This window comes from Thamnophis elegans, chromosome 1 (assembly GCF_009769535.1).
Source record: "Thamnophis elegans isolate rThaEle1 chromosome 1, rThaEle1.pri, whole genome shotgun sequence".
Taxonomy (NCBI): Eukaryota; Metazoa; Chordata; class Lepidosauria; order Squamata; family Colubridae; genus Thamnophis; species Thamnophis elegans.
In genome coordinates, this window is record NC_045541.1 from 147198877 (window position 1) to 147225716 (window position 26840).

The 26840-nt window shown below is 38.2% G+C and overlaps 1 protein-coding gene across 5 annotated transcripts in view; it reads left to right on the forward strand.

Moving 5' to 3' along the window:
• The window catches only part of PPP2R5C (protein phosphatase 2 regulatory subunit B'gamma), a 63318-nt gene extending 46973 nt beyond the window's left edge, over nt 1–16345 (forward strand). For 3 of the 5 annotated variants that reach the window (XM_032234384.1, XM_032234393.1, XM_032234409.1), the window contains 7 exons: nt 695–748; nt 2029–2199; nt 3045–3172; nt 6619–6720; nt 8595–8667; nt 9321–9437; nt 13162–16345. In XM_032234384.1, the coding sequence (XP_032090275.1) occupies nt 695–748; nt 2029–2199; nt 3045–3172; nt 6619–6720; nt 8595–8667; nt 9321–9437; nt 13162–13293 (777 nt within the window). In that variant the 3' untranslated portion in view covers nt 13294–16345. The remainder of the gene's footprint in view (nt 1–694; nt 749–2028; nt 2200–3044; nt 3173–6618; nt 6721–8594; nt 8668–9320; nt 9438–13161) is intronic. The other 2 variants (XM_032234401.1, XM_032234417.1) reach the window with 1 other exon arrangement.
• The last annotated feature ends 10495 nt before the right edge of the window (nt 16346–26840 follow it).

Sequence of the window (26840 nt, forward strand, 5' to 3'; positions counted from 1 at the left end):
TTAAAAGGTGAAACTAATATATGAGATAAGACTCATTACATGCAAAGCAAGATAGTTTAAGCTGTGATTTGTCATAATTGTGATGATTATGGCATACAGCTCATGAAAACCCCAAATCCACCATCTCAGAAACTTAGAATATTACATGCAATCAGTAAAAAAAGGATTGCATGAAGGCCGCTATTGAAGCATCCTGGTCTTCCACCTCAGCAGTGCCACAGGCTGATAGCTTCCATGCCACACTGCATTGAGGCAGTAATTTCTGCAAAAGGGGCCCAAACCAAGTACTGAGTATATATGAGTCCTTATACTTTTCAGAGTTCCGATATTGTTCTATGTACAATCCTTGTTTTATTGATTGCATGTAATATTCTAATTTTCTGAGATGGTGGATTTGGGGTTTTCATGAGCTATACGCCATAATCATCACAATTATGACAAATCACGGCTTGAACTATCTTGCTTTGCATGTAATGAGTCTTATTTCATGTATTAGTTTCACCTTTTAAGTTGCATTACTGAAATAAATGAACTTTTGCACGATATTCTAATTTTTTGAGATGATATTTTTTCTTTTGTGGTCTTTTGAGTTTGAAATTCAGTTTTATTTATTTACCCTAGATAAACATTCAATATTAATATGTTAGATTTTTATTGAACCCCATCTTAATAACATTTTCTTCTCTCAATTTAGCTGGCTTACTGCGTAGTTCAGTTTTTAGAAAAGGACAGCACACTTACTGAGCCAGTAAGTCTAGTTTTTCTTCTTCCTTATATTATCTAATTAGTTAAACAGCATAATTTAAAAATTGTGATCTTATTACTTAGGCATCTGCAACAGCTAACTTGCACAGTGCACTAGTCATATCTTATGTTCACAATGGTACAGCTTGAACAATTTAAACAGAAAGACAATGTGCCTTTAAAATTATTTAAAATTGATTTACAGTTAGTTTACAGAATAATATCTGTATATATAGTTCTGGTTTTAATCTACTACTATAAAAGTAGTCACATTAATTAGCAAACATATAGATACACATATTTCATTTTAAAATTTCTTTTTCTGGATTGCATTGTTTTAGAAGAAAATAGAAATAATAAAAGACATCAAAATAATAAAAGAAATGTTATTGTTTAATAATTCATTCCCACTTGTACTTTACCTTTATATCATGAACATTTTAAATATAAATGTTTTAATTTCTTATTAAGCCTTGAAGCTCTAAATAGCAACATAACCTAAATCAGCAATAATCCTTTATTCTTTGGTTTTGTTGTTTATGTTTCTACATGGAAGTTTTATTATTATGGGTTTTTACCTCATTGTTGAGCCAGTTTTATCTAATGGTTAAGATACTAGACTAAAAATAACAAGACCATGCATTTTAGTCCTGCCTTAAGCATGAAAGCTGGCTGGGTGACCTTGGGACAGTAACTCTCCCACTCACAGTTTTGTTGTGGAAAAAATAGGAGGAAGATGGAATATTATATATGTTCGCCACCATAAATTATTTGTAAATATAATAAAGGCAGAATACAAATAAATATACATAGAAATAAGTTATGTTTATACAGGCAATAAGCCATTGAGTATTACTTGAATTGTTAGTTATTATTAATTAATTACTGGTTTTAAATACTGTACTATTTGGTGATTTAGAAAAGAATTAATAAAAGACATTTTAATGTCCAGAAGCCCCAATCACTATGCTATTTTTCTCTTAACTGACTTGGGTTTATTTGCTACACATACACAAAAAAGTTCTAAATAAGAAAATAATAATTTCTCACTTGAATAAACAGTACTCTTTCTTTGAGATCACTGTTTGTGAAAATTTCAAAACTTTGTTCAGTCATGTTTGCTGAAGTCAATATTTCAAGCTAACTCGGTCAAAAGATCAAAAGTTTCCTTGTAATGCCCACTGATTATAAGAATATGTATTATATATGGCATTAATGATATATAAGTGTAATATTTGAGGCAAGCAAATAGAAACTTAGATATTTGCATATTTTATTTTTCAGGTGGTGATGGCGCTACTCAAATACTGGCCAAAGACTCACAGTCCAAAAGAAGTTATGTTTTTAAATGAATTAGAAGAAATTTTAGATGTTATTGAACCAACTGAATTTGTGAAGGTTATGGAACCTCTTTTCAGGCAGCTAGCAAAGTGCGTCTCGAGTCCACACTTTCAGGTTGGTCATTTTAATTCTGTGGGGTTTTTAAAAAAAATTAACATGGCATGCCAATAGTCAGTTATTAGTCACTTCGAATTACAGGCAGTCTTTAATGATCACTTGTTCAGTGTCCATTTGAACTTGCAACAGTGCTGGATGAGTCATCGTTACAACTGGTCCTTGATGTTCTGGGTGGTGTAGCAGGCCTGCAGTCACATGTTTATGATCTGTGTGCTCAGCAACCAGTTCAGATTTCTGGCCAGAACAGCATCTTGCAGGCAAAGGCTCATGATGTGTGATATTTCTAGCCGGCTTCCCACAAATAAAGACAATGGGGAAACTGGCAGGAAGTCTGAGTTCATGGTCACTTAAGGCTTTGCTTAAAGCAGATAACTGAAGATTGCTGGAACTACTGTCACTAAGTGGCATGTTCACATGAAAATATGCTTTATGACTACAACACTTAGCGACAGAAATACTGATCCCAATTGTTAACTGAGAACTACCTGTATGCTTTGTAAATATATTGCAATGCAGCATGCTGCAGCTTTTCCAAGACAAACTCATGGCAGAAAATGCATTAGATCTGATGCTATAAGTTGTGAAGACCTTTTCTGTGATATTAGCAAAGGGATGCGTTCTTACATTTCTATGAGCTTTAGATAGTTGAGTAGTGGCAGTTCTAGCAGATACCAATCACATACCACCATCTATACAATAGACATTGCATGCAGAGAACAGATGAACTGCTAGAAATAGTTCAAATAAGATCAAAGCACAATTGCATCATCAAAAAGAGAATATAGTAGAAATTCTGTGGTTTGTATAAGTTGCTAAATGGCTAACTATCTCATGTACCTTAGGTGGCAGAACGAGCACTATACTACTGGAATAATGAATATATTATGAGCTTAATCAGTGACAATGCAGCTAAGATTTTACCTATCATGTTTCCATCCTTGTATCGAAATTCAAAGACTCACTGGAACAAGTAAGAATCTTTCTGTTTTATATTTCTTGATACATAAAATCTAACAGCTCAGTTGGAAGACTTTTTATAAATTATGATAGTGTTTGCCTAGTGCCCTTGAATTTCCCATGAATATAAAGAACATGACGCTATTCCTTCAGTGCAATCAGTGAAACTATATGTTGCATCTTATAAGGGACTGAGCAAATGTGCAGAACCTTCCATGTGAAATTCGTTCTGAATTTTCAGCTCACCTTCTTCAAGAGCTGACAAATTAAAACAGACAGATTAACAGAGTTGGAAAGGACCTTGTAGGTCATCTAGACCAACCCCCTACCCAAGTTTGACATTGGCACAACATACAAAAGGCTTAAGTATCAGATTAACATGAGAGCATTTCTACACCACTATCTGCCAAATGCTCAATATACAGGGGTAATACAAATGCGTGCTTGTACATCCTGCTCCCCAGATCCACTATTTTAAAAATGTTATATTTATTAATTTTATTTATGGGTTTATAGGCCATTCCATCAATCAGCTCTGCCGTACAATCCCTCAAATCAATAATTTGTCTTACAGTATAACAAAGGGATTATTTTTTGGTGGATAATAGGTTATGTGGCTAAGAAAGTGGGTAGAACTTTCAGCCATAAAAGAATGTTTTATGTAGAAGAGAGGAAATAAAATTAGTTTCTTCTATAAGCTTCAAATAAATTAAAAATTGCCTATAGGGTAAAACCAAGGATGCTGAATAAATCTACCATTAAAAAATACAAAGTAAGTAAGCAGTGTAATTATTACAGGTTTGCTTTTGAGTCTGTATGAGATTATTTGAACAAAATAATTTAATTTCTCTTAAATGATTGTAGTCTGACTTTTATATTTTTCAATGTCAGTTCCTAAATTGCTATATTAGTTTGATATATGAGTTGATGAAGCAACCTAATTATTTGCCCCCAAATATGTTTATAATGGAATATAGACTTTTAGATTGTATAGTTGTGTTCATTGGGAATTTTTATCATGAAATATTTGTAATATATATTTCAGTTAGGTATGTTTACATTGTCAGGATAATCATGTTACACTACAGCTACTTGTTTGGGGATGAATATATCTTTTCTGCAAAAGTTGCTGTGTGGAATTTGCTTTATGCAAAATTATGCCAGACTTCAATTCTTAAACTTATCTGCATATTAATATGGAGTAGAAATAGGAGTTTGATTTACTAATAAAAAGTAATAGTTGGTTTTGTTCTCTGTGATCCACACCAATAGATTCTGTGTCTGCTCAAACCACCATTTGAACTTCCCAGAGTTTGAACTTCTTGTGGTAGATTCATCTTCCTGTCCAAATCCATAGAGTAATCATACTTCACATTAATCTTTTCAATTCTTTTTTGTTAAGACATAAGACAAATATGTATCATACAGTTTTTTTCATACAGTGGATATAAAAAAATCTAAAGACCCCTGTTAAAATGTTTTTTTGCGATGTAAAAAAAATGAGACCAAGATAAATCACCACCAAATTTTTTTCTACATTTAATATAACATGTAAGCTGTGCAATTCAATTGAAAAACAAACTGAAATCTTTTAGTGAGGAAAATAATAATAAAAACATACAACAATTATGGCAAAATTGATCTCATCAAATCATAACACATGCTTTTGTCAGACTTGATTTAAGTTTTCCCAAAATGTAACCAGGCTTGGATGTTTTTCTTTGTAAGGAGATGTTTCCGTCTTGCCACCCTACCCCACAGCCCAGACATACAAAGAATATGGGAGATTGTTGTCACATATAGTACACAACCAATACTTGCCAGAAATTCCTGTAGCTACTTTAACGTTGTTGTAGGCCTCTTGGCAGTCTCTCAGACCAGCCTTCTTCTTTTTTCATCAATTATGGAGGGACATGCAGTTCTTGGTAATATCTCTGTTACATATTTTCTCCACTTGTTCATGTCTGTTTTTACTGTGTCCCTGGAAATCTTTTTGTACCCTTCTGACTAACACCTTCCCTCTGATGTTTTGTAAAGTCATTGAAGACTCTGGCTTTTGTACATCTTCTATGTTATACTAAAGATGTTTTGATCCTCATACTTGATATATTCCTCATATGAGAGCCAGTTTAGTAATTAGTTAAAGGCACTGAAATAGCAGACTACAAGTTCTAGTCCTGCCTTAAACACAATAGCCAACTGAATGTCTTTGGACCAGTCATTTCCTTTCAGCCCTTGAAAGATGGCATACTATTTCCAAAAAAGATTTGCCAGGAAAATGTCATGGACTTGTCTATTTATATGGGAGTAGTCAAGCCTGACTGAAAGAGAGACATCCAGAAAAAGCTCCCTCATCTGCTGTTCCTTTTATTAAAAATGAAAAATGCCAGTTTGATTTTTGTTTCATTAATAATTTTTCTAATGGTGATTGCTGAATACTATTTCTGTGAATATGGTAGTTCTATGTTTTCTGGTATGTTAGACAAATTTTTATGAAATTATTCATATTATTTTTCTTTTTCCTTGCTATTTACCACTTGGAATTTATCTCGAATTTATCCTAGAAAACATTTTATCATCCAGATGAATAAGTGAGCTCTGTATCACATGTTCAGACCCATCTCTTTTTATCTTTTATAGCAAGCTAGTTCTTGTCAGAATTTTCTTACAAAGTCAATCTCAAAATTCCATTTGATTTAGATAATTATTTGACCATCCTTCTTTCCATTCTCAGTCATTATTTTAGATCATCACTCCACATCCTGAACGTCCTTCAAGGGTTTGCTTTTAACTTTTAAGAGATTTCAGCAAGTTTCATGTCATTCTTTTGTTATAGGGAAGCAGACAAAAGGTTACTCTTGCCTCTTTAGATTAGTCATACTTATCATCATGATGACATAATGAGGCATATTGGATATAAGAATCTCTGCTCTGAAAGGGAGATAGAATTTGAAAAAGCATTTTTTTTCCATCTATAAATCTCTGGGCCACTTCCCATATTCAGGGATGCAGCTTACTATTCCCCCACTGGTGTGAATTTCAGAGACCATGATGATGAAGAACTAGTTACTGACCTGAATTGTGGTTCTTCAAGTGGTCTTCTGTGAATTCACACAGCCTACTATCCATCCCTGTTAGGTGCTGTGCATCACTGGTTCTGAGGATATCTCCACAGCAACTAACAGAATCAGCAGAAACCATTCCCAGTGCATATGTAGTGGGCAAGATGGCAGTTTCCTGCCAAACATTCTAACTCTGGGATATGTTCAACTGCACAGATGCAGAACACATTGGTGTGTGTTCACAGAATTCGTAAGTATTATATTCCTCATTGAATCTTTAGTTTCTGTGTGCCGCTTTTAGCTAATGGAAACATCCATTTGCTTTGGGGCTTTTTGTGACTATATGCACTGCAAAGCCTGAATCTGTTTTACATCATTTTCTTTTTTTACTTTATAGGACAATACATGGCTTGATTTACAATGCTCTGAAACTTTTCATGGAAATGAACCAAAAATTGTTTGATGACTGCACTCAGCAATTTAAAGCAGAAAAACTTAAGTGAGTTTCTTCTTAATGTATTCTCACCTTTATTTACCATTCTTAAGACCTGTGAAAACCTCCTGCTGTGCTTGTTATAAATTTTGTATTGCATTTTTGTAGATGTACCGTGTTTTCTCGAAAATAAAAGAGGGTCTTCTTTTCTTTCAACCCCTGAAATAAGCACTTAGCCTTATTTTCAGGGAGATCTTACTATTTTTGAGGTGCAGGAGGCAGAGAACGTGGTCACCTCATGGCTATTGCTGTGTTGCATAATTTTCAGGGAGGGCTTATTTTAGCGCATGCGCTCAAAAGCCCAATTGGGCTTATTATCCAGGGAGGTCTTATTTTGGAGAAAACAGGGTAGGTAGTCCTCAATGTATGACCACACTTGAACCCCAAATTTCTGTTGCCAAGGGAGACAGTTGTTAAGTGAGTTTTGCCTGGTTTTATGACTTAACTTGCCATAATTGTTAAGTGAATCACTGCAGTTGTTAAATTAGTAAGTGATCTGGCTTCTCCTTTGACTTTGCTTGTCGGAAGTTTACAAAAGGTGATCACATTACCCTGAGACACTGCAACCATCATAAATATGAGTTATTTGACAAGCATCTAAATTTTGATCATATGACCATAGGGATGCTACAAAGTTCATAAGTGTGAAAAACGATCATGTTGCTTTTTCAATGCCATTGTAACTTTGAACGGTCATTAAATGAACTGCTGTAAGTCAAGGATTATCTGTATATACTATTTACTCAATGGTAAGTGAAACCAGTCTTGATTCAAAATGGAATGGCTTTTGAGACGAAATTCTTAAGAAAAGAATTTTAATTAACTGTCAATGTCAACTTTACCTATCCTTGCCTGTTTTAAATCAGAGTCACTCTGTGAGGACATAGATGGCCCCTAAATATCAAATAAATAAACAAATAAATAAAAGTCTGAGATTCTTTTTCTCATTAAATTCCAAAATACAAAATTGTGAGAAAATATCTCATCTGTCACCAGGATTGCCAGGATTCCAGTTTGTCAAACAATCTCATTTCATCCATGCTTTCCCATATTAAAAGTAATAGTAAAACAAGCAATCAGTTTGCAAAAAGTATTACTTATCTTGGCTTCCAAGTTAAAACATCTTTGGAGAATAAAATTCAAATAATTTCTTATGCTATATGAATAAAGAATAGAGTAGTAATTCTTCAGAATCATCAATGAAAATTTTGAGCATATTCAGAAAGAATTAGAATGAAATGATAAACATTTAATTACTTAAAATATTTATACTTAAATATTATTTATATATATATTTATTCATTAAGCAATATATTCATAATTGAATATATTGCTTATGACTAAACAAAGTTTTGCTTGAAAGATATAGCCAATGGCTTCATTCTGATATTCATTCATTAACAGTTTTTGTTCAAATGTAAAGTAAAGAGGAATTTAAAAATATTAAACTTGTCAAAGAATGTCTTTTACAAATTCAATTTAATATGAATTGTTATATTTTATTCATTTTGCCTGCCCATACATGGTTCATACTTTAAGTTATAAAAAATGTGGGCAGTGGAGAGAAAATAACAAATCAGCAGTTGTATAGCTGATTATAACAATGGTCTCTCCCTCTGTTCCCCCCCCCCCCCCGGTGTGTGTGTGTGTTTAAATCTCTGCTTCCTGCCCTTTTTCCTCTTGGATTATTGTTTATCCATAATTCTAATATTTATTGTCCCCTCACTATAAAGGAGTTTGTTCTATTTATAATGTATGCAACATTTCAAAAACAATAAATGTGAAAAGTTCCTGTATTTCCTATCATTTTCGTGTTAATTTAATTCCTTTATGTTCATTAAGCATTGCATAGTATGTGTGAATGTCCTTTTCTCCCCTAGGGAAAAGCTAAAAATGAAGGAACGGGAAGAAGCTTGGGTCAAAATAGAAAATCTAGCCAAATCAAATCCTCAGGTAAGGCACTCTGAGGATGAATATTTTAATTTAGATCTCACTGGAAGAATAAAGGTTGCCAAAGTAACATTTATTTACTCTTTTTTGTAGGAATGTAGCTTTATATTTATATCCTTTAATGACTTCCATTGACCATAGGAACCATACGATAGCCTAGAATCCCTCTCCCTCCCCCCCAAAAAACCAAATTCATAAAAAAACAGATTTTGCCATTCTTGCTCTGTAGCATCTGGAATTCAGAATATCATTTGATCCTAGCTGCACATAGAATAAATCTATAGTCATAGCAATTCTTAGTTATTTTCCACTATTTCTTTATTGCCCTAATTAGTAATGACCAACAAGATCATTTTCCATTATGAAGTAACCTTTAAAGCCATCGAAGTTAATGGCCATGACAATATCTCTAATAATGAAATTCCATAAATAAAATGCTCTTTGAATTTCTTCCTTTTAATCTCCCTGAAGCTTTGTCAAATCTCTTGCTTATAAAAAAATCAAGTTACATTTTATTTCTGATTTGTTCATCCAAAGGTGGACTGATGTTAACATTTCTGGCAATGAAGTACCTGAATTGTTGTAGCTTCTAACAATTTTAAGGATCTGAGATTTGCTATAAAAAAAATCTGACATAACTTTTTGTATTTGGTTAGTACTCAGTATATAGTGACACCTCTCTAGTGAGCAGTCCTGTTGCAATGGAAACAGATGGGCCTTTTATTGAAGACTTGCAGGTGCTGACAAAGGGAGTGAAGGAAGAAGCTTGTCTGGTAAGCATATGCAGGTAGTCCTCCAGTTAAGATAGCATTTAGAGCTGGAATTTCTGCAGCTAAGCAATGCACTTGGAAAGTGTGACATCACCTGACCACTTCACTTAGCTATGGCAATTCCTGTATTATTACCATCATTAAAGGAGGGCTATGGGTCATTCAGTGAATACCTCTCTGCAGCTTCCTACTGACTTCCAAGAACCAAAGTCAGTGGAAAAGCCAGCAGGAAGTTGCAAGTCTTAGGTAGTTTGCAAGAAGGCTAGCAAGCAAGTAAGTGGCTGCTGCTGGGTAGGAAAGGGTGAGCAAGTGGTGGGGGAGGTGTGGTGAGAGTACAGCAGGGGCTTGAATGGCTATTGCCAGGTGGGAGAAGATGCAAAGTGAAAGGAGCAGTGGGCATGGGGTAGCTGCTGCTGGATGTGTGCAGGTGGTGGAGGGAGGTGAGACACGCATGCTGGGCTTGTGGTGGCTGCTGCTGGATGTGCAAGTATAGCAGGGAGGTGCAGCATGAGCTCAGCAACACTCGGGATGCTGCTATCGGATAGGGGAGGCTTACTGGTGCATGAGGGTGCATGAGTAACTGGGGAGGGTGACCAAGTGACCAGGGAAGTGTAGTGGAAGTGTGGTAAAGCTCAGGGAGGATGCATGGGTGGGGGAGATTTACCCATGCAACTTGCGACATTCCCTGCCAGTTTTCCTCCTGACTTTGCATGTGGGGAGGACTGCAGGGAAAGTCGCAAGTCGTGATCAGGTGACTACTGGATGCTGCAATTGTTATAAGTGCAAACTGGTTGCCATGTGCCCGGCTCATGCTCAGGTGACTATAAAGGTGCTTAGATGGCTGGAACCTTAGAATCAGTCATAATTACCGCTCTTTCAACACCATTGTAACTTTGAGCAGTGACTAAATCAGCAGTTGTTAACTGAGGACTACCTGTAGAGAGAGAGAGAGAAAGAAATAGCTTACTTTTTCCAAATTTGATTCAACTATTTAATCGTGAATTGTACAATTCGTCTCTGAAATTGCAAGAAATTGAAATTAGCAGAATAATTTTAGTAATTTTTAAATTATCACTCCATTTGCTTGTTAGCAGAATGGTTTTAATACATGCTAAATTTGGTCCCACTTTTGTATTTGAATTGAATAATTGTATATTTATGCTATAGCTTATAAACTAACATACTACTTCTAATTAGTTTTACCCAAGATCATAAAGAAGAAAAGATAGAAAACAACATCATAATAACTGAACTTTTCATTCTTTTGCACAAAGTACTAAAATAAATGCTTCTAATGGGTATAGCATTAAAGGCTTGCAAACAACAAACAAAAAAACAGTCAAGAATTCCAGGCCTGGGACTTTGGTAATGTTCATGTTTCTTAAAATGCTTAAGAGGCCAAAAAAAAAAAAAAAGGTTAAAAAATATACCCATAACTACTGAAACATTACTGTCAAAATGTGTATATGGGGCTATTGAATAAATCATTATTTTAAAGCACTTCAAAACTCTGTTTTGTTTTTCACTTAATGACTGATTGTAAATGTGATATCTGAATAGGTGGTTTGATTTTCTCAGGAGGCAGGGCGTGTCATTAGGTTTTGTGCTTTGTCAGCACAAGTAATGATGTGCTACCCATTTTTCACCATGCTTATTGATTGTTCGAAAACAGAAGAGTTAAGGAGCATGTAACTGAAAACACATTCTTAAAATATGGTTTTTAATGCTATAAAACTTTATAAGTCTTATTGGAGTGCAGTGCTTTATAACAGTATTTATTGAAGAATATTAAATATTAAAGAGCCATGTGGTGCAGTGGTTATAATGCAGTACTGCAGACTACTGCTGCCAGCTGCCGGCAGTTTGATTCTCACTGGCTCAAGGTTGGCTTAGCCTTCCATACTTCCACGGTCAGTAAAATATGCTGACTCTTTAAACCGCTTAGAGAGGGCTGTAAAGCACTGTGAAGCAGTATATAAGTCTAAGTGCTATTGCTATTTAAATATTTATTTATTTATTTACCATTTGGTAAATGGTAAATAAAATTTGTGAGTTCAACTTAATACAAGTGGTTCATCGACAAAAGGGCGAACGACAAAAGCGCGCCCGACTAAAACGTGGTGACAAAACTGCGAGTTCTAAAGCGCTCCGATGAATGAGCGCTGAATTGCGCCGACAACAGTGCAGCAACAGAAGCACGCTGTAAACCTCAACCTAACCCTAAACCTAAACCTAAACGTAACGCTAACCCTAAACCTAACCCTTACCTTAACTTAAATTGACGCACTGTTGTAAATCGCCCTTCTGTTGCCACGCTATTGTTGCCGCGTTGACGTCGTGGTTTTGTCATGCGCGCTTTTGTCGGGTCACGAATACAAGCTACACTTGTATGTAGCCAACAAACTGAATACCAGTGCAGAGCATGAGAATAAAGATTAAGTACATGAGAGAAGAAACAGGTGCTTTTAGTCTCTGTTGCTTGGGCACCTTGGCTCAAATAGTTCCTATTGAGAGGATCTGATAAAGTATCTATTACCACTTACATTATGAGACCTTGAATTTGCACTCCCCTGCCCTCTTCATTAATTTCATGTATTTTGTGGCTATCATAAGAGACCAGGAAAAGACCCAGCTGACAGATATAGCAAATGCCTCCATCCTAAACCTGAATGGCTTATACCATGTTGTGACCAAATATTACACAATTCTGGCCACAATATTTCTCACTATAGTCCTGCTAGATGTACCAGAGTCATTAGGGGCATCCATTACCTCTCAAAGGTTATTGTCATCTACATTATACTAGGTTCATACAATTAGTCCTTGCTTAGCAACCACAGTTGTGCCAGCAACCTGGGTATAAACTAAATGATAGTCTATAATTGTATAATAACAGTGTAAATGTACCCTGAGGACTTACGTTCAAATGGTATAGATTCCTGGTCAATATAACCACTGCTTCATTGAGAAAGGCTTTAAGATCCCTTTGTTTGCAGACCATGCCTTCCATATATCTTGATAAGAGATTTTGTAAACTGCCTGTTGGACATCACCTCTATCCAAGGACATCCATAATGATAATGATAATATCATTTAAATGATAATCTCATTTAAAATTACTGAGAGCAGGTGAATTCAAGGGAAAATTGAACTATCAAATTCAACTATCTTCTTGCACTAATGTTTCCAACTGTCAGCAACCAAGTTGTCAAAACTTAGAAATAAATATTTAAATTCGTAATTGTATCTTTGGCTTTGTTTTGTTGTAACCATTTTATATCTAATATTCTTATTAAATAGTCTTTGTATTTTACTGTTATTTTAGTGTATTTTATGACACACTGTATATTATGATCTGTGGTTACAACAATAAGCTTACTTACTCTATATGAAATCGATAGAGCAAATAAACTTTGTACTGAATGACTTCCTGGAGCATCGGAAACAAACAGAAACAATTTCAGGGGAATGCCATTGAACGGTATGGCAAAATCCAAAAATGACAGATCAGGTGTTTTTATTCTACTGAAATCTGCTTTCTTTTAATGCTTTTTCAGTCTTGTTTAATGTTTGATTTTAACTTTTTATGTTTTAACTGTAAGCTACCCAGAGTTACCCTATGGTATGGTGGGCATCCCATAAATTTTATTAATAAATAAATAAAAACCAGGCACTTTTTGGTGTAAGAAATCTCTGTTTTCTTTAAACATTGCTTTTTTTATTTCAGGTACTGACTGAGCAAAAAAGGGAACGTCCTATAGTACGACGCAAGTCTGAATTGCCTCAGGATATCTATACCATGAAAGCCTTGGAGACTCATTGCCGAGCTGAGGATCTACTATCACATGATGGGCATTAGACTAGTCAAGTGATATCTTATTTGGAGAAAAACAATTTTTTTCTGGACTCTGTTCCGCAGTAGAGAACTTACCTTTTTTTGTGCCATACTGATCAGTTACACACAAGTCAAAGCTTTTGTTCAACCCCATTCTGTTAGGCAATAATTTCAATACAGTGTAAGCAGCTCAAGATAAGTAGTTCAAACAATGGTGAATTACCTAATTCTGTAATCAGAAGCTTGAGTTGATTAGTATTAAAGACATTTTCTTGGTGCTGTTGGCATAGTACCAACCAGTGGGAAGCATGCATTTTCTCCAGTTATTGTTGAAAGGAGAGCAAATTATCAAGCACTGCTGCTGAGCAACCATTCAGATATTTCAGGCCTCTTCAAACATAATTATTTGTTTGTATATTAATAGCAGCTCTCTATAGAAAAAGGCATGAAACAATAATGTCTATCATGTTTCATATCCGTACATGTGCTAATAAATTTAAATTGGTTGCAGTTTCAGGTTTTTCCCCATAATATCCATGGTCATACAATGAAATGCATGTGTGACAATTACACAGGAGTCCCATGTTTTTTCCTATTTTGATCAGCTTATAACGAGGATAAGATGAAGTGACCTTGCATGGCTTTTCTTATGTAAGTCCACTGAAATAATGAAGGTTGCACAAGACCAGTGCCAGATGAACGGAGCCTATTTTCTTTCTCTCTTTCCTCTCTCCATCTCTGCCTGCCATTAGTACCATGGCAATGGTCACATTTCTCAATTCATATATAACTATTGAGCATTTTATAAATCGGGGGAGAAAAATACCTGAAGAGGGGAAAAAATGCATTACTGCCTTGATATATTCTGGCAGTTTGGAAAGTTATTAATTCTTTATTACAGAATGGTAATTTTCATGACAATCTTAATCACGTCTAATTTCTAGAGAAATGGTTAAATCCAAATTTGGTTCCAGATAGAAGACACTTTTGGTTGAGTACTTTGTATGGATTGAAGCCATATTTTCTGGTCCGTTAGCATGAAGTACAAAATATTTTGGAACTGAGCTGGTAAAGAAGTTGTGCTCCTAAAAATAAAAATATGTCTGCCTTGGCTAAAAGTAAATAGCATTTTTAAAGTAATTGCATATATTTTTTGGTTTCAGAATTATTTTTTATCAAAATGACTTTCCCGTTTTTATTTCTTTTTTTTTAAAGTTTTTAGTGTATGGAATATGTTACCTGCTAAGAATTGTTATAGACATCAGGACATAGATTATTTTGGATACATTTCTCTGGATGTTATTGTTTAGAGAGATGCATCTTAGAAAATTTAGCATAGACAAACTCCCTCAAATGGCATTCCAGCATTTTCAGATACATGTTTTAAAAGCTGAGAAGTTAACTATAGTAATTCTGCTGTCAGTATATATTTTGATGAAATAAGTGTCGAGAACATGCACACCTCAAGAAAAAAAGAAAATCCATCTGCATTACTGTTGATCTTCAAATGCTGCTATGTATTCCAAAACATTGCTTGCATGTTGAGTTTTCTTTTATCTCTTCTAGATGGGAAAGCACAAATAAATTTTCAAAAAAATGTATTGTGCTTTGTCTTTAATATTTGATTGCTCTAAGGGTAGCCAGTATTTTAGACTTTAGTAACTCAAGGGCAGTTTCAGACCAATTTGATTTAGAATTAGTAATTTTTTTTTCTTATCTCTACCACTTATAAAATTTGCAATTTCTTTAAAATAGTTATTTTAACTAATATATCTTGATCCATAATAAATACTTTACAAAGCAGGCATTTTGGGACCAGGGCCCTGGTTGATTTCAAATATGAAAAGTCCAAAAGTATATAGTGAAAATTAAAAATAGATCATATCAGGTGAGAATGATGGGAATTCGTGATAAGAAAAAACTGAATATAAATACCACTCCAAGCTTCAAACAAAATAGCTATTTTTTGTGAAAATAATACCTGTTAAACTTGAAAATAAATAATATGCTTTGCCATAATGAAATACAAATAATTAAAAGCAGTTTAAATATATCTTCTCCGTTTTGATGAGGGGAAGGGTGCTTTTATAATTGCATAAAGCAATGTCTGTATGTATTTTGATATGCCATTGTTTGAACTTCCCATCTTTAGCTGATAATTTATCGAATATTTTCTTTATAATTTGGCTGTTCAGTAGGTTCATGAAAGAGGGTTTTGAGAAGAAGCAGTCTAATTTTAACTTGGGGAATGGGGGATTGAGAAAATATTGTATATCAATGTTTGGTTGACTGTGTAACGCTCAGCATATAAGATCTTTCACTGTCTAAATTTTACTTTTGCTCTTTACTGAAGATAAACATTCACCAAAAACCAACTATTCTGGAGCAGGTAGCATTATTGCCATCCCAATTTGTTCTAGAAATATCAGGCTAGTTCACAAACTTGCCTAAGCAATACTAAGATTTAGTAGTATTCATTTGTTTGGCTTCCTTCTTATCACCATGTTATGCTCTATACAAGTTATGTATTAAATTATTGTTAAAACAAATTCATCCCAAATAAAGTGTACAAATAAAAAAACAGTTTTGGTGATTGTTACTCTTCATAAAGTTCAGTGTTACCTATCTTCCCATGTTCTCCAGAACCTTATGCCTGTACATCAGGAATGTCAAAAGAATATTACAAGTGTCTTCTTTTGTGTGGCTTTAGTATGGCTTCATTTTAATATTGTACATACATTGTACTTTGTTTTATTGTAATGAGTAATAAAAATGTAGACTTCATATTTTGTACAGAATGGTCCTATGTACAGAATAAAACATTCCTAGAAACAGCAAAAAATAATAATAGGTAAGTGGCACAATTTTTCTTTATACCTGTATCTTTATGCTTTAGTGGAATGCTATGTTAATGTACCAACATATTTTTAATATTTTGTAATTTGGATTTTTTTTGTTCCGACATTGTTTATGGAAAAACTTCATACACCTGCCATTTAATATGCTCTTTTATCTAGTTTTTAAATTCTACAAATGGTGTATTCTATGGATTAAATAAAGAAGAAATGGAATTTTACCTGCTCATCATAACACTGCTTTTAGCCCTAATATAGAACATTGTAAAGTGAATGTGGATTACATAAGCATCTAAGAAATACTGAGCAAACATCCAATTTTATAGAATATCCACTCAAATTTCCATATGTTCTTACAGCAGTGGACAAATCTGTACAGGTGGTAGCCATAAGAAAATTATTATTATTCTTAGAAAGCAATAAAATATAAACAACAAACTACACTCCTTACTAGCACTGATGATGTTACCTAGTTTGGGTAACAAAACGTCTACAAGAAAACAAGCAAGTCAGAGAGCATAAAGGACCCCTCATTTCAACCCCGAGCTACAAATGCACTCCTTTATTAGAATATTATTCTTACCCACCCTTTCCCCATAATAAAGCAAATTAGACAACTTTCCAGATAACTTTCTATCCAGTTTCTCCTATAGCCCCAATATTCCCTGGGGGAAAAAATACTACAATGGTTATCCTGATCCCACTGAATTGATCCTCTGATAATTTTGGAAGTTGAGGAAATTTGTTGTATCCACTAACAGAAAAATTCTGACCGGCATCCTGTCTGATTAATAGTGCTTATCACCATGTAAGCCCTATAAACCATTGTCTGAAAAATATGGAATGCATTTTTCTCCAGTTAACCTCAAGATAGATGACATAAATTTTCCTGTCCGGATTTCAGGCATATCTGAAGAGACAACGTTAAATAGAGAATATTGATTGCTACCTAATGCAATTTTTATTCTTGCCTTTCTCAAATTGTCTGAGGGTTACAGTGTTCATAGCAGTTCAGTATTTTTGTATAAACATGATGTTTATATACTTTTGTTTAAAATATGATCTGTCTTCCACTTCCCAAAACTAGTTAAAGAGAACCAAACAAGTCAAAAATATACACAGCACCACTGTATCTTGAGGACATCAAATTGTAAAAAAAAACTAGTAATAAACCAGTATTCAAATAAATTGACAATTTTTTTGTCATATAATATACTTAAGAGACCAAAAATGGCCATCTGTGTTAATGTCTGCAGTGATATAGAATATGTATGAAACTTCAGTAATGCAGCGCTTCCATAAAATAGTATATTTTTTTAATTACCATGTTTTGAAGTCTTAAGACTTAGCATATTCCAGAAATTTTAGAAAACCTAATGTGGGTTATGGGGTCATGGATACTATTTTATGAAACTATTGCACACATCAAAACTTCAGTTTTTCCCCTGTCTTCATATAAAATAGAGGATAGAAAGTATCTTCATAACTGCCTTTATAGTCTGTCTTCCTCGGTTAAGAGGAAATGCATAATGAGTTATACCCTCCAGCTTTTGAAATACAGCATCACTTAATTTTTCCATTCCTATCTTCCCCTCCCACCCAAACACAACAGGTTGTCAAGGCTCTAGATTATCTTTACAGAAGAAAGCTGCAGTATCTATGGAATGGAAAATAAATAAATACTTGTCCTCTGCCTGAGTGAAGTGCCATTATATGTAACCAATGACCTGAATAGCAAGTGAATTCTCAGGACATTTATTGTCATCAATTTGTGCATTTCAGGATAGCAGCATGTTTTTATTGCATGATTATACTACACAAAAGGGTTGGGGGGGAGGGAGGTAAATATTTGTAAAAGTCTTTTTTTTTTTCAAAATTTTCAATAAAAAAAACAAAAGGCTTATACAGTGACATCTTGGTGCTCAACTGCTTTGAAACTCATCAAATTTGGCACTCGACACATTTTGATGTGAAAATTTTGTCCCTGTACTCATTGTTTATTTGGTGCTCAACATATAAGCTAGAATTTGTCAGTGTTGGCTGCCTTGTGACTACATTATTCCTTATAGGAAAAAATCGCTTGGTATTCACCATTTTTGATACTCATCATGTCTCAGAACCAATTAAAGATAAGTACCATTGTATGTATGCTTATTAAACTGATACAAATTATTACATTACTTTAAAAGATTATCTAAACTAGGGATGTCAAACTGGATTTCTTCGAGAGCCGGATCAGCATTGTTCTCTGCGGGCAAGGGGGGAGGGGCAGGGCAGACACCTCCTGCAGCACCCTGTCAGCCAAAACAGTGTCATTCAGGCCAAAAACGGTGCCGTTCAGGCCAAAAATGGGCTGCAGCGGGACACACATGGCCCCTCTATGCCCCATTTTGGCTGCCAGAGGCACCGTGGGCCAATCCTTCACTATTTCCAGGCTGGCCCCACGGGCTGGATCCAACCCACAAGCCTTGGGTTTGACACCTCATGAACAAGATGGGCCAGTGTCCTACAAAAGTGACTGTATTAGAGTCATATGAAAGAAAAAGTATAAAAACCAATTTCACAGTGGAGAGTTTCCAACTACTGCAATTGTCCAATTGCAAAATTTTGATGGCATAGAACTAAGTTTTAATTTTTAAATGCAAATCAGTTTGGTTACAACTGTTGAAAGTCAAATGGTACTCTAGCTTGTAACATACATGAAAAAAACCTATTTGAAAATATTTTCTATGAATTAAAGTGCCTTTCTGAAATCCAGTCTAAACTATTAGGAACAATCTATGTACTTTTTCATATAGTGAGCTTATGCTACTGTTTTTCCACATAATATTTTATTAAACTTGCATGCTGCCTGACTCCCAACAACTTATGGCTAATATTGAAACATTTTCAACAATTTAAAAAATATTAATAGCAAGTGTGATAAAAGTAAGGTCTCATTCACCAAAAGTTCGGTAAAAATTCAGGACCTCACAATTATAAATATGTACAATATTTAAATAACAAAACAGTTCATGTATTCATATTAATAAAATGAAGATGGGGGGATCCCTTTTCTTATAAGGGCATATATTCAAAGAAAATCTAAAGCAAGGGTAGGCAGAACACCTGGATTTAGTATATCTTGTACAGTAATTTATAAATTGACAAGGTTTTTTGACGTCTGCTTGTTTACCAATGATAGCAACAGAATAAATCATAGGATAAATTAGATTGCTAATATCAGTATTAAGGAAACTTGAGAAAAAGCCAATACAGGTAATCCTTAACAACCACAATTGAGCCCAAAATCTGTTAATTGAGACATTTAAGTGAATTTTGCCCCATTTTACAATCTTGCTTGCCTCAGTTGTTAAGTGAATCACTGCAGTGATCAAGTTAGTAACCCAGTTGTTAAATGAACTTGTCTTCCCCATTGACGTTTTTTGTCAGGAGGTCGCAAAAGGGGGTCACATGATCTTGGAACACAGCAACTGCCATAAGTATGAACCAGTTGCCAAGCATCACAATTTTGATCAGGCAACCTTAGGGTTGTTGCAATGTTTGTAACTGAAAAGTGGTCATAAGTCAGTTTTTTCAGTGCTGCTGTAACTTTGAATGGTCAATAAATGAACTGATGCACAAATTGAGAACTACCTGTAGTGGTTTTTGGTGTGACCATTAATTTTTTCTTCAAACTCAAGCTGGTGGATTTTAAAATAGTGATTTTAGAATAGTGATGTGTTTGTTCGTATAGATTCTACAGATCTGATGTTTACTCACTCCTGATTTATGGAAAAAATGAAAATCTTTTTGTTTTAATTTATTTTTTGGGTTTAGTGGCGGAGATTAATGGTTCTGGAGTACTTTTATCTGCCTTTCCCAGAAATGCCATCTGAGGCATGTTGGGAGATCATTGCAACTGTGAGCCTATTCCAAGTCATCTAGAGCCCAACTCAGAAGCATGGTCACCATTTGGTGTTCCCTTTGTCATGATTGGATCACCCCCTTCATTTCTATGGGATTCTCTAGCAACACCACTCACTGCAGGGGGCTTAGACCCATTACATTGGTCTGCTCCCAGCAACTGATAGATCTAGGCTGTATTTTTAAGGCTATCCTTGAATAGTATTAGAAATACTGTATGTTAGCATTGCTACCATTAAAAATAACTTAAGTCCCATTAGTCTTTGAATGTGATCTCATGGTGGGAATGACAGAATGAAGAATCTGCCAGGTTGGCTTCAAATTGTAGTCAGGCATAATAAGGGAAAGATTCAGGGGGATAAGAAGATGGAGTAGCCATAAAATGGGAACAATGTAACCAAATCATTAGTTCTCCTCAGTTGGAGATGAAGAGATAAGTGGAAAGTCAATTATTTCTTCATTTTCTGATCCCAATTTGACTAACATTATTTTGGCTTTGGTTTTTTGTCCTTGTTTTAATTAAAAATGAAATCCATTTTAAAAATTGAAAATTATATTTTTAAAAAAGTGTTTCCATTGTGAAGGAATACTGGTCAACAGTCAACTTGGTGACTTAGTGTGTCATGTAAATAAGCTCAAAATATTCTCCTTTTGGGAATAAGTATAATTTGGACATTCTGTGTAATTATCCTGGCATTTAGAAAGAATTCTGGAATTTAGAAAGAATTCCCTGTCATTTACTTGTAAGAGGTCCCCCAACTTCTATGCAGCTTTCATAGTCCCAATTTCATTCAAAAATACATAGCTCAATTATATAGCTATATTCTTACTTTATGCTAAGCTATTTTTCATAGTTTACTGAATACAGGAGGAAGCCTGATTAACTCTCCGGTTGCTGAGGCCCCTTGAGAACGTCTGGGCCCAGCTGCTGAAGGGGGTATTTACCCCCCCTCTTTCCATCTGGGATGAGTTTTTCTTTTTGTTAAACTTTGGTTTTAATTACTAAGAGGGTTGCTGCTGTTTGTGCATACGCGGGACTCGGATGGCTGCCTGGCTTCTTGTCCCTTAGAAGCCAGTGCTAAAGACTAAAGATATCTAGAGCCTCCGGAGTCCATTCGGACTACCAACGGAGCCCCCTGGAAGGATTTGGTCCCGGGTTTTTCACAAGGCTCAGCATTCCATCGGTGAGGATTAACTTGCTGAAGACCATTGGGAGTTGTGGTTGGGGTGGTTGGGGTGATTGGCTGCGTTTACCATCTCGTAGCCCCCCCCCCCTCGGACATCCCCCTCCCGTCCTATCCTGCTGACTCTGCTGCCAGCTGCCTGTCCACTCCTGGGGTCCCTGGGCCGCTTGCTTGTTGGCTAGGGGACTGAACGGAGGACGGAAGACGGAGCCCTGAATAGGACGTTTCGATCTGAGGAGGAAGAAGGTCTGGACGCCCCTCCCTCTCCCCCAGCCTTGGCCCATTTACCATCGCAGCTGCCTCAATCATTATTCCTTTGTTACTGTTTATTAGGAATATTGGGAACAACAGATGATGGCAGCAGTAGGGACAAGGTTTGGGTATCAAGAAAACCATCGCTTTCCTCCCCTCCATCCTGAGCAGCTGGGGCCAGCTTCAGATCTTGGCCCACCGGACTATGGACATTATATAACCCTAGGAAATAGATTTTCTCCTATGTGGTCCGCTGACTTTCTTCGGGACTTTAAAGGGAATAAGACTGAACAATCCTTGCTTATAAACATCAGGCATTTTTGCCTTCCCTTTATTACACACGATTGCCTTGTATACTATCGAACTTTGACCTTCCAGCTGTGGACTTTTCTTTGGGGCATAGAAGAAGGAGAAGAGTGGAGCCCCCCATTAGGGTGTGACCCCCCCCTCAGGAGAGGGTGGATTATTACGTTGGACTACTACGAACTAATACTATCTTGGACCTGCGCAACCCTATTATTTTCTAATTTTAACTGGTATGTTGAGTGCATGGGATTGTCTGGTTGTATGAATGATCTCACTTTTAATTTATTTAGCTGTATTTGTGTTTTAATTCTATTAGTGAGGACTGCTTGTGTGAGAGTTTGAGTATGAATGATTCGGAGGACCTGGCGGGTCATATGGGGGCCATTGGGGTGGTTGGGGGGGCTATATCCACGGGAGAGGGTCGGAGCATTGCGGTCATAACAGGGAGAGGCAGATATGGCGGGGACTTAGGGCAGGCCATCATTGGGGAAGGAGGGTTCGCTATATTACAGAGATCCCTCCTTCCGGCCCTAGGAGTCCCACTCCAAGGTCAGATGGCGCGAGTGATCAGGACCCTGGTCTCAGGCTGCTGTCGCTAAATGCCAGGTCTGTGGTTCATAAGGCCCCCCTCATCCGGGACTTGATAATTGATGAGGGCGCAGACCTGGCATGTATTACTGAAACATGGCTGGGCACGGAGGGAGGAGTCCCCCTCGTAGAGATGTGCCCAGATGGATTTCAGGTGCTGCATCAGCCGAGGGCCCAGGGAAGGGGTGGCGGTGTGGCTATAGTAGCCCGGGAGTCTTTAGTACCTCGTAGGATCCCTGCTCCGGAGCTTGTCGGGTGTGAGTCCCTACTGGTGAAGCTGGACCTCAAGGGTCAAGTGGGTTTGTTGCTTACGTACCTGCCTCCCAACTGCGTTGCAACAGCCTCTCCTCTCTTCTCGAGTCAGTAGCCGAGCTGGCGGTTGAGTTCCCTAGACTTATGGTGCTGGGGGATTTCAACCTGCCTTCGCTCGGTGAACGCTCTGATGGAGCGCAGGAGTTCATGGCTTCCATGACAGCCATGGGCTTGACTCAGGTAATTCGAGGCCCACCCACTCAGCGGGTCCACACGCTCGACCTCGTATTCCTCTCGGAGCAGTGGAGTTATGACCTTGGTCTGAGGGGTAATGAGATCATACCCCTGTCGTGGTCAGACCACTGCCTACTGAGGCTAGACTTCCGGAGGCCAACCCCCACCGTAGGGAGGAGGACCGACCAGATGGTTCCGCCCCAAGCGACTGATGGACCCTGTTAGGTTCCAGACGGAGCTTGGGTTATTCCAGATACTCTCGCCCACAGTTCGGTGGAGACCCTTGTCGCTGCCTGGCACTCGGCAGCTTCAGGGTCTCTAAACCGGATTGCGCCACTACGGCCCCTCCGGGTCAGCGGCCCCCGGAGGCCTCCTTGGTTCACCGAGGAGCTCCGGGAGATAAAGCGCCGGAGGAGACGCCTAGAGCACTTGTGGAGATCAGACAGGTCCGAATTGAACCGGGCACAGTGTAACAGCATGCACCAAGGAGTATACTCGAGCTTTAAGATCGGCAAAAAGAACACACATTGCCTCCTTGTAGCGTCCGCCGAGTCCCACCCAGCCGCCCTGTTTAGGATAACCCGCTCCCTCCTAAATAGGAGGGAGACGGGGGACCCCTTACAGGGTAGGCTGAGGAGTATGTTCAGTTCTTGGCGACAAAGTTGCCCGGTTTCGAGCGGACCTGGACTCCACTCTTGCAGAGCCAGCTGAGACACAGGGGAAAGACTTGGCAACCATCTCTGGGTTGAGTTTCAGGAAGTTGCCTCTGTGATGTGGACAAGGCTATGCGGCTGTGAGTACCTCCACTTGTGTACTGGACCCGTGTCCCTCCTGGCTGGTTGCCACAGCAGTGAGGTGACACGAGGCTGGATCCAGCGGTTGTTGTTGCATCTTCTCTTCGGGGAGGGGCACTTCCCCACCGAGCTTAAGCAGCGGTGGTGAGACCCCTTCTGGAAGAAACCGGCTTTGGATCCAGCTATTCTTAATACTACCGTCCATCTCCAACCTTCCCTTTGTGGGAAGGTTGTTGAGAAAGTGGTTGCTCTCCAGCTTCAGCTTACCTTGGAGGAAGCCAACTATCTTGACCCCTTCCAGTCCGGCTTCAGACCAGGTTACAGCACAGAAACCGCTTTGGTCGCATTGACCGATGATCTCTGGAGAGCTAGGGATGGAGGCTTTGCGTCCATCCTAGTTCTCCTTGACCTCTCAGCGGCTTTCGATACCATCGACCATGGTATCCTTCTGCGACGACTGCGGGAGGTGGGAGTGGGCGGCACTGTCTTGCAGTGGTTCTCCTCCTACCTCTCGGACAGTGTCGCAGTCGGTGTTGGTGGGTGGGCAGAGATCGTCCCCGAGGCCCCTAACATATGGGGTGCCACAGGGGTCGGTCTTGTCCCCCCTCCTATTTAACATATACATGAAACCGCTGGGCGAGATCATTCGGAGGCACGGGATAAAGTATCACCAATATGCGGACGATACACAATTGTATCTGTCCGCCCCGTGCCAACTCAATGAAGCGTGGACGTGATGAACCAGGGTCTGGAAGCTGTTAAAGACTGGATGAGAGCAACAAACTGGTGCTCAAAGCCCAGACAGACCGAGTGCTGTTGTGTTTCCTCCCAATAATTTGACCACCGTACCATCATCAGGCTGGGGGGACAAAACTTATACCCCTCAGATAGGGTCCGCAACTTGGGAGTCCTCCTGGATCCACAGCTGAGTTTTGATCACCATCTATCAGCTGTGACCAGGGGGGCATTTGCCCAGGTTCGCCTGGGCGCCAGTTGCGGCCCTACCTGAATCGGGAGGCTCTCACGACAGTCACTCGAGCCCTTTTGATCTCTAAGCTGGAATACTGCAATGTGCTCTACATGGGGCTGCCCTTGAGAGCACCCGGAGACTTCAGCTAGTACAGAACGCGGCCGCGCGAGTGATCGTGGGCGCACCTCGGTTCGCCCACATAACACCTATCCTCCGCGAGCTGCGCTGGCTGCCTGTGGATCTCCGGGTGCAATTCAAGGTCTTACTTACCACCCATAAAGCGCTCCATGGTAGTGGATCTGACTATCTGAGAGACCGCCTTCTGCCAATAACTCCCTGCGTCCCATCAGATCGCATAGAGCGGGCCTCCTCCGTATTCCATCCGCCAGTCAGTGCCGACTGGCGACCACCCGGAGGAGAGCCTTCTCAGTTGCTGCTCCGACGCTATGGAACAATCTCCCCGTGGAGATTCGTACCCTGACCACAGTCCAGGCCTTCCGTACAGCACTCAAGATCTGGCTAGCCCGTCAGGCCTGGGGATAAATTTATTGCCCCTCCCGAATGCTGAGTGAATGTTGTGTTTTAGTACTTTTTAGTTATCTCACATTTTTTTTTCTCTGTAATTTGTCTTTCACCCCCTTTCCCTTACTATTGTAAGCCGCCCTGAGTCCCCTCAGGGAAAAGGGCGGCCTATAAATGCTAAATAAATACGAAAATACGAAAAAAAAAATAAGCCATAATTGGCTGGAGTCACACATGTAAAGTAAGAAGGAAATCAATCCTAGCTCAGCACAATGAACAAACCTAGATTTTGTTATTTATAAACCAAAGTTTACAACTTGCATTACTGGATTGGTCCAACAAATAGCGGTTTATAGTATTTAGAAAACAATTTTCATTTTGCATAATGCTGTATAAAAGGCCACTGAGAAGTTCCCAAATTATGTTCCCAGGTATGCATCAAATGTCACAAATAATTGCTATAAGTTCATTCAGAAATAAGTCTCATCTAAATCAGTGGTTAATAACTACTTGACAGTTGCCAGAATACAGTATCTGGTCCTCTTCCAGCTATTCTGCAATTCAGGAAGAGGCTGAAGCAGCAAGAAAATAAAGGTTTCTCCACATGTAGCAAAGAGTTCCAAAACTGTTCCTAGCTTGTTAACCTTCACTCCGATATCGAGCAGTTGCTATGAATTCTGGGGCCAGTGGTTTGAAGTAGTCCCTTCATTTTTATCAAGATCTCTCAAGGAACACTGCATAAAGATTAGTTCTGTGCTTGGATCACACATCTGTCCCAACCTTAGTGATGCAATTACACTTTCCAGAATCCATTAAGGGTTAGCCCTTGTTTTAACCTTTTCAGCATAAGCCTGTGAATGAACCTAAGGAACTTACTGTGAGATCTGAGTTTGGCTGCAGTTAAAGCTAACGTTAGAGCTGCTTGATCTACAGGGGCTGTTTCTTCCTCGACTCAGAGGAAAGTCCAGAATATAAAAGAAACAGTCGCGGCATAAATACAAACTGAAGCGATTCACACGCTCCTAGAACTAAAATGCAGAGTGAAAATCTAGCTTATTAAGCATTTTGCGATCTTTCCGTTAGCATGGTCGTATTATGGCATCGGAAACAAACTAAACAATGCCTTGGGGAGAATTGATTAGGATTTTACAAATCCAATTACGATTCACGTCTTTGGATGAAAGAGAAGGACTAGGGGAGACATAATAGCAGTGTTCCGATATCCCAGGGGTTGCCACAAATAAGAGGGAGTCAAGCTATTTTCCAAAGCACCTGAGGGCAGGACAAGAAGCAATGGGTGGAAACTAATCAAGGAGAGAAGCAACTTAGAACTGAGATAAATTTCCTGACAGTTAGAACAATTAATCAGTGGAACAGCTTGCCTCCAGAAGTTGTGAATGCCCCACACTGGAAGTCTTTAAGATGTTGCATAGCCATTTGTCTGAATGGTATAGGGTTTCCTGCCTAAGCAGGGGGATGGACTAGAAGATCTCCAAAGTCCCTTCCAACTCTGTTATTCTATTCCAGAGGTCTTCAAGTTTGAAGACCTCTGTTCTATTCTAGACTCGCTCGCCGAGGACTCCATCGAACTTTGCCGCAGAGAAAGCCTGTTCTTCCGAGCCGCATAATTCCCGACTACACTTCCCAGGATCCTCCGGGGAGGGGCTGTCGCGAGGAAGGCGTCGTTAAAGAACGGCGTCGTGGACGA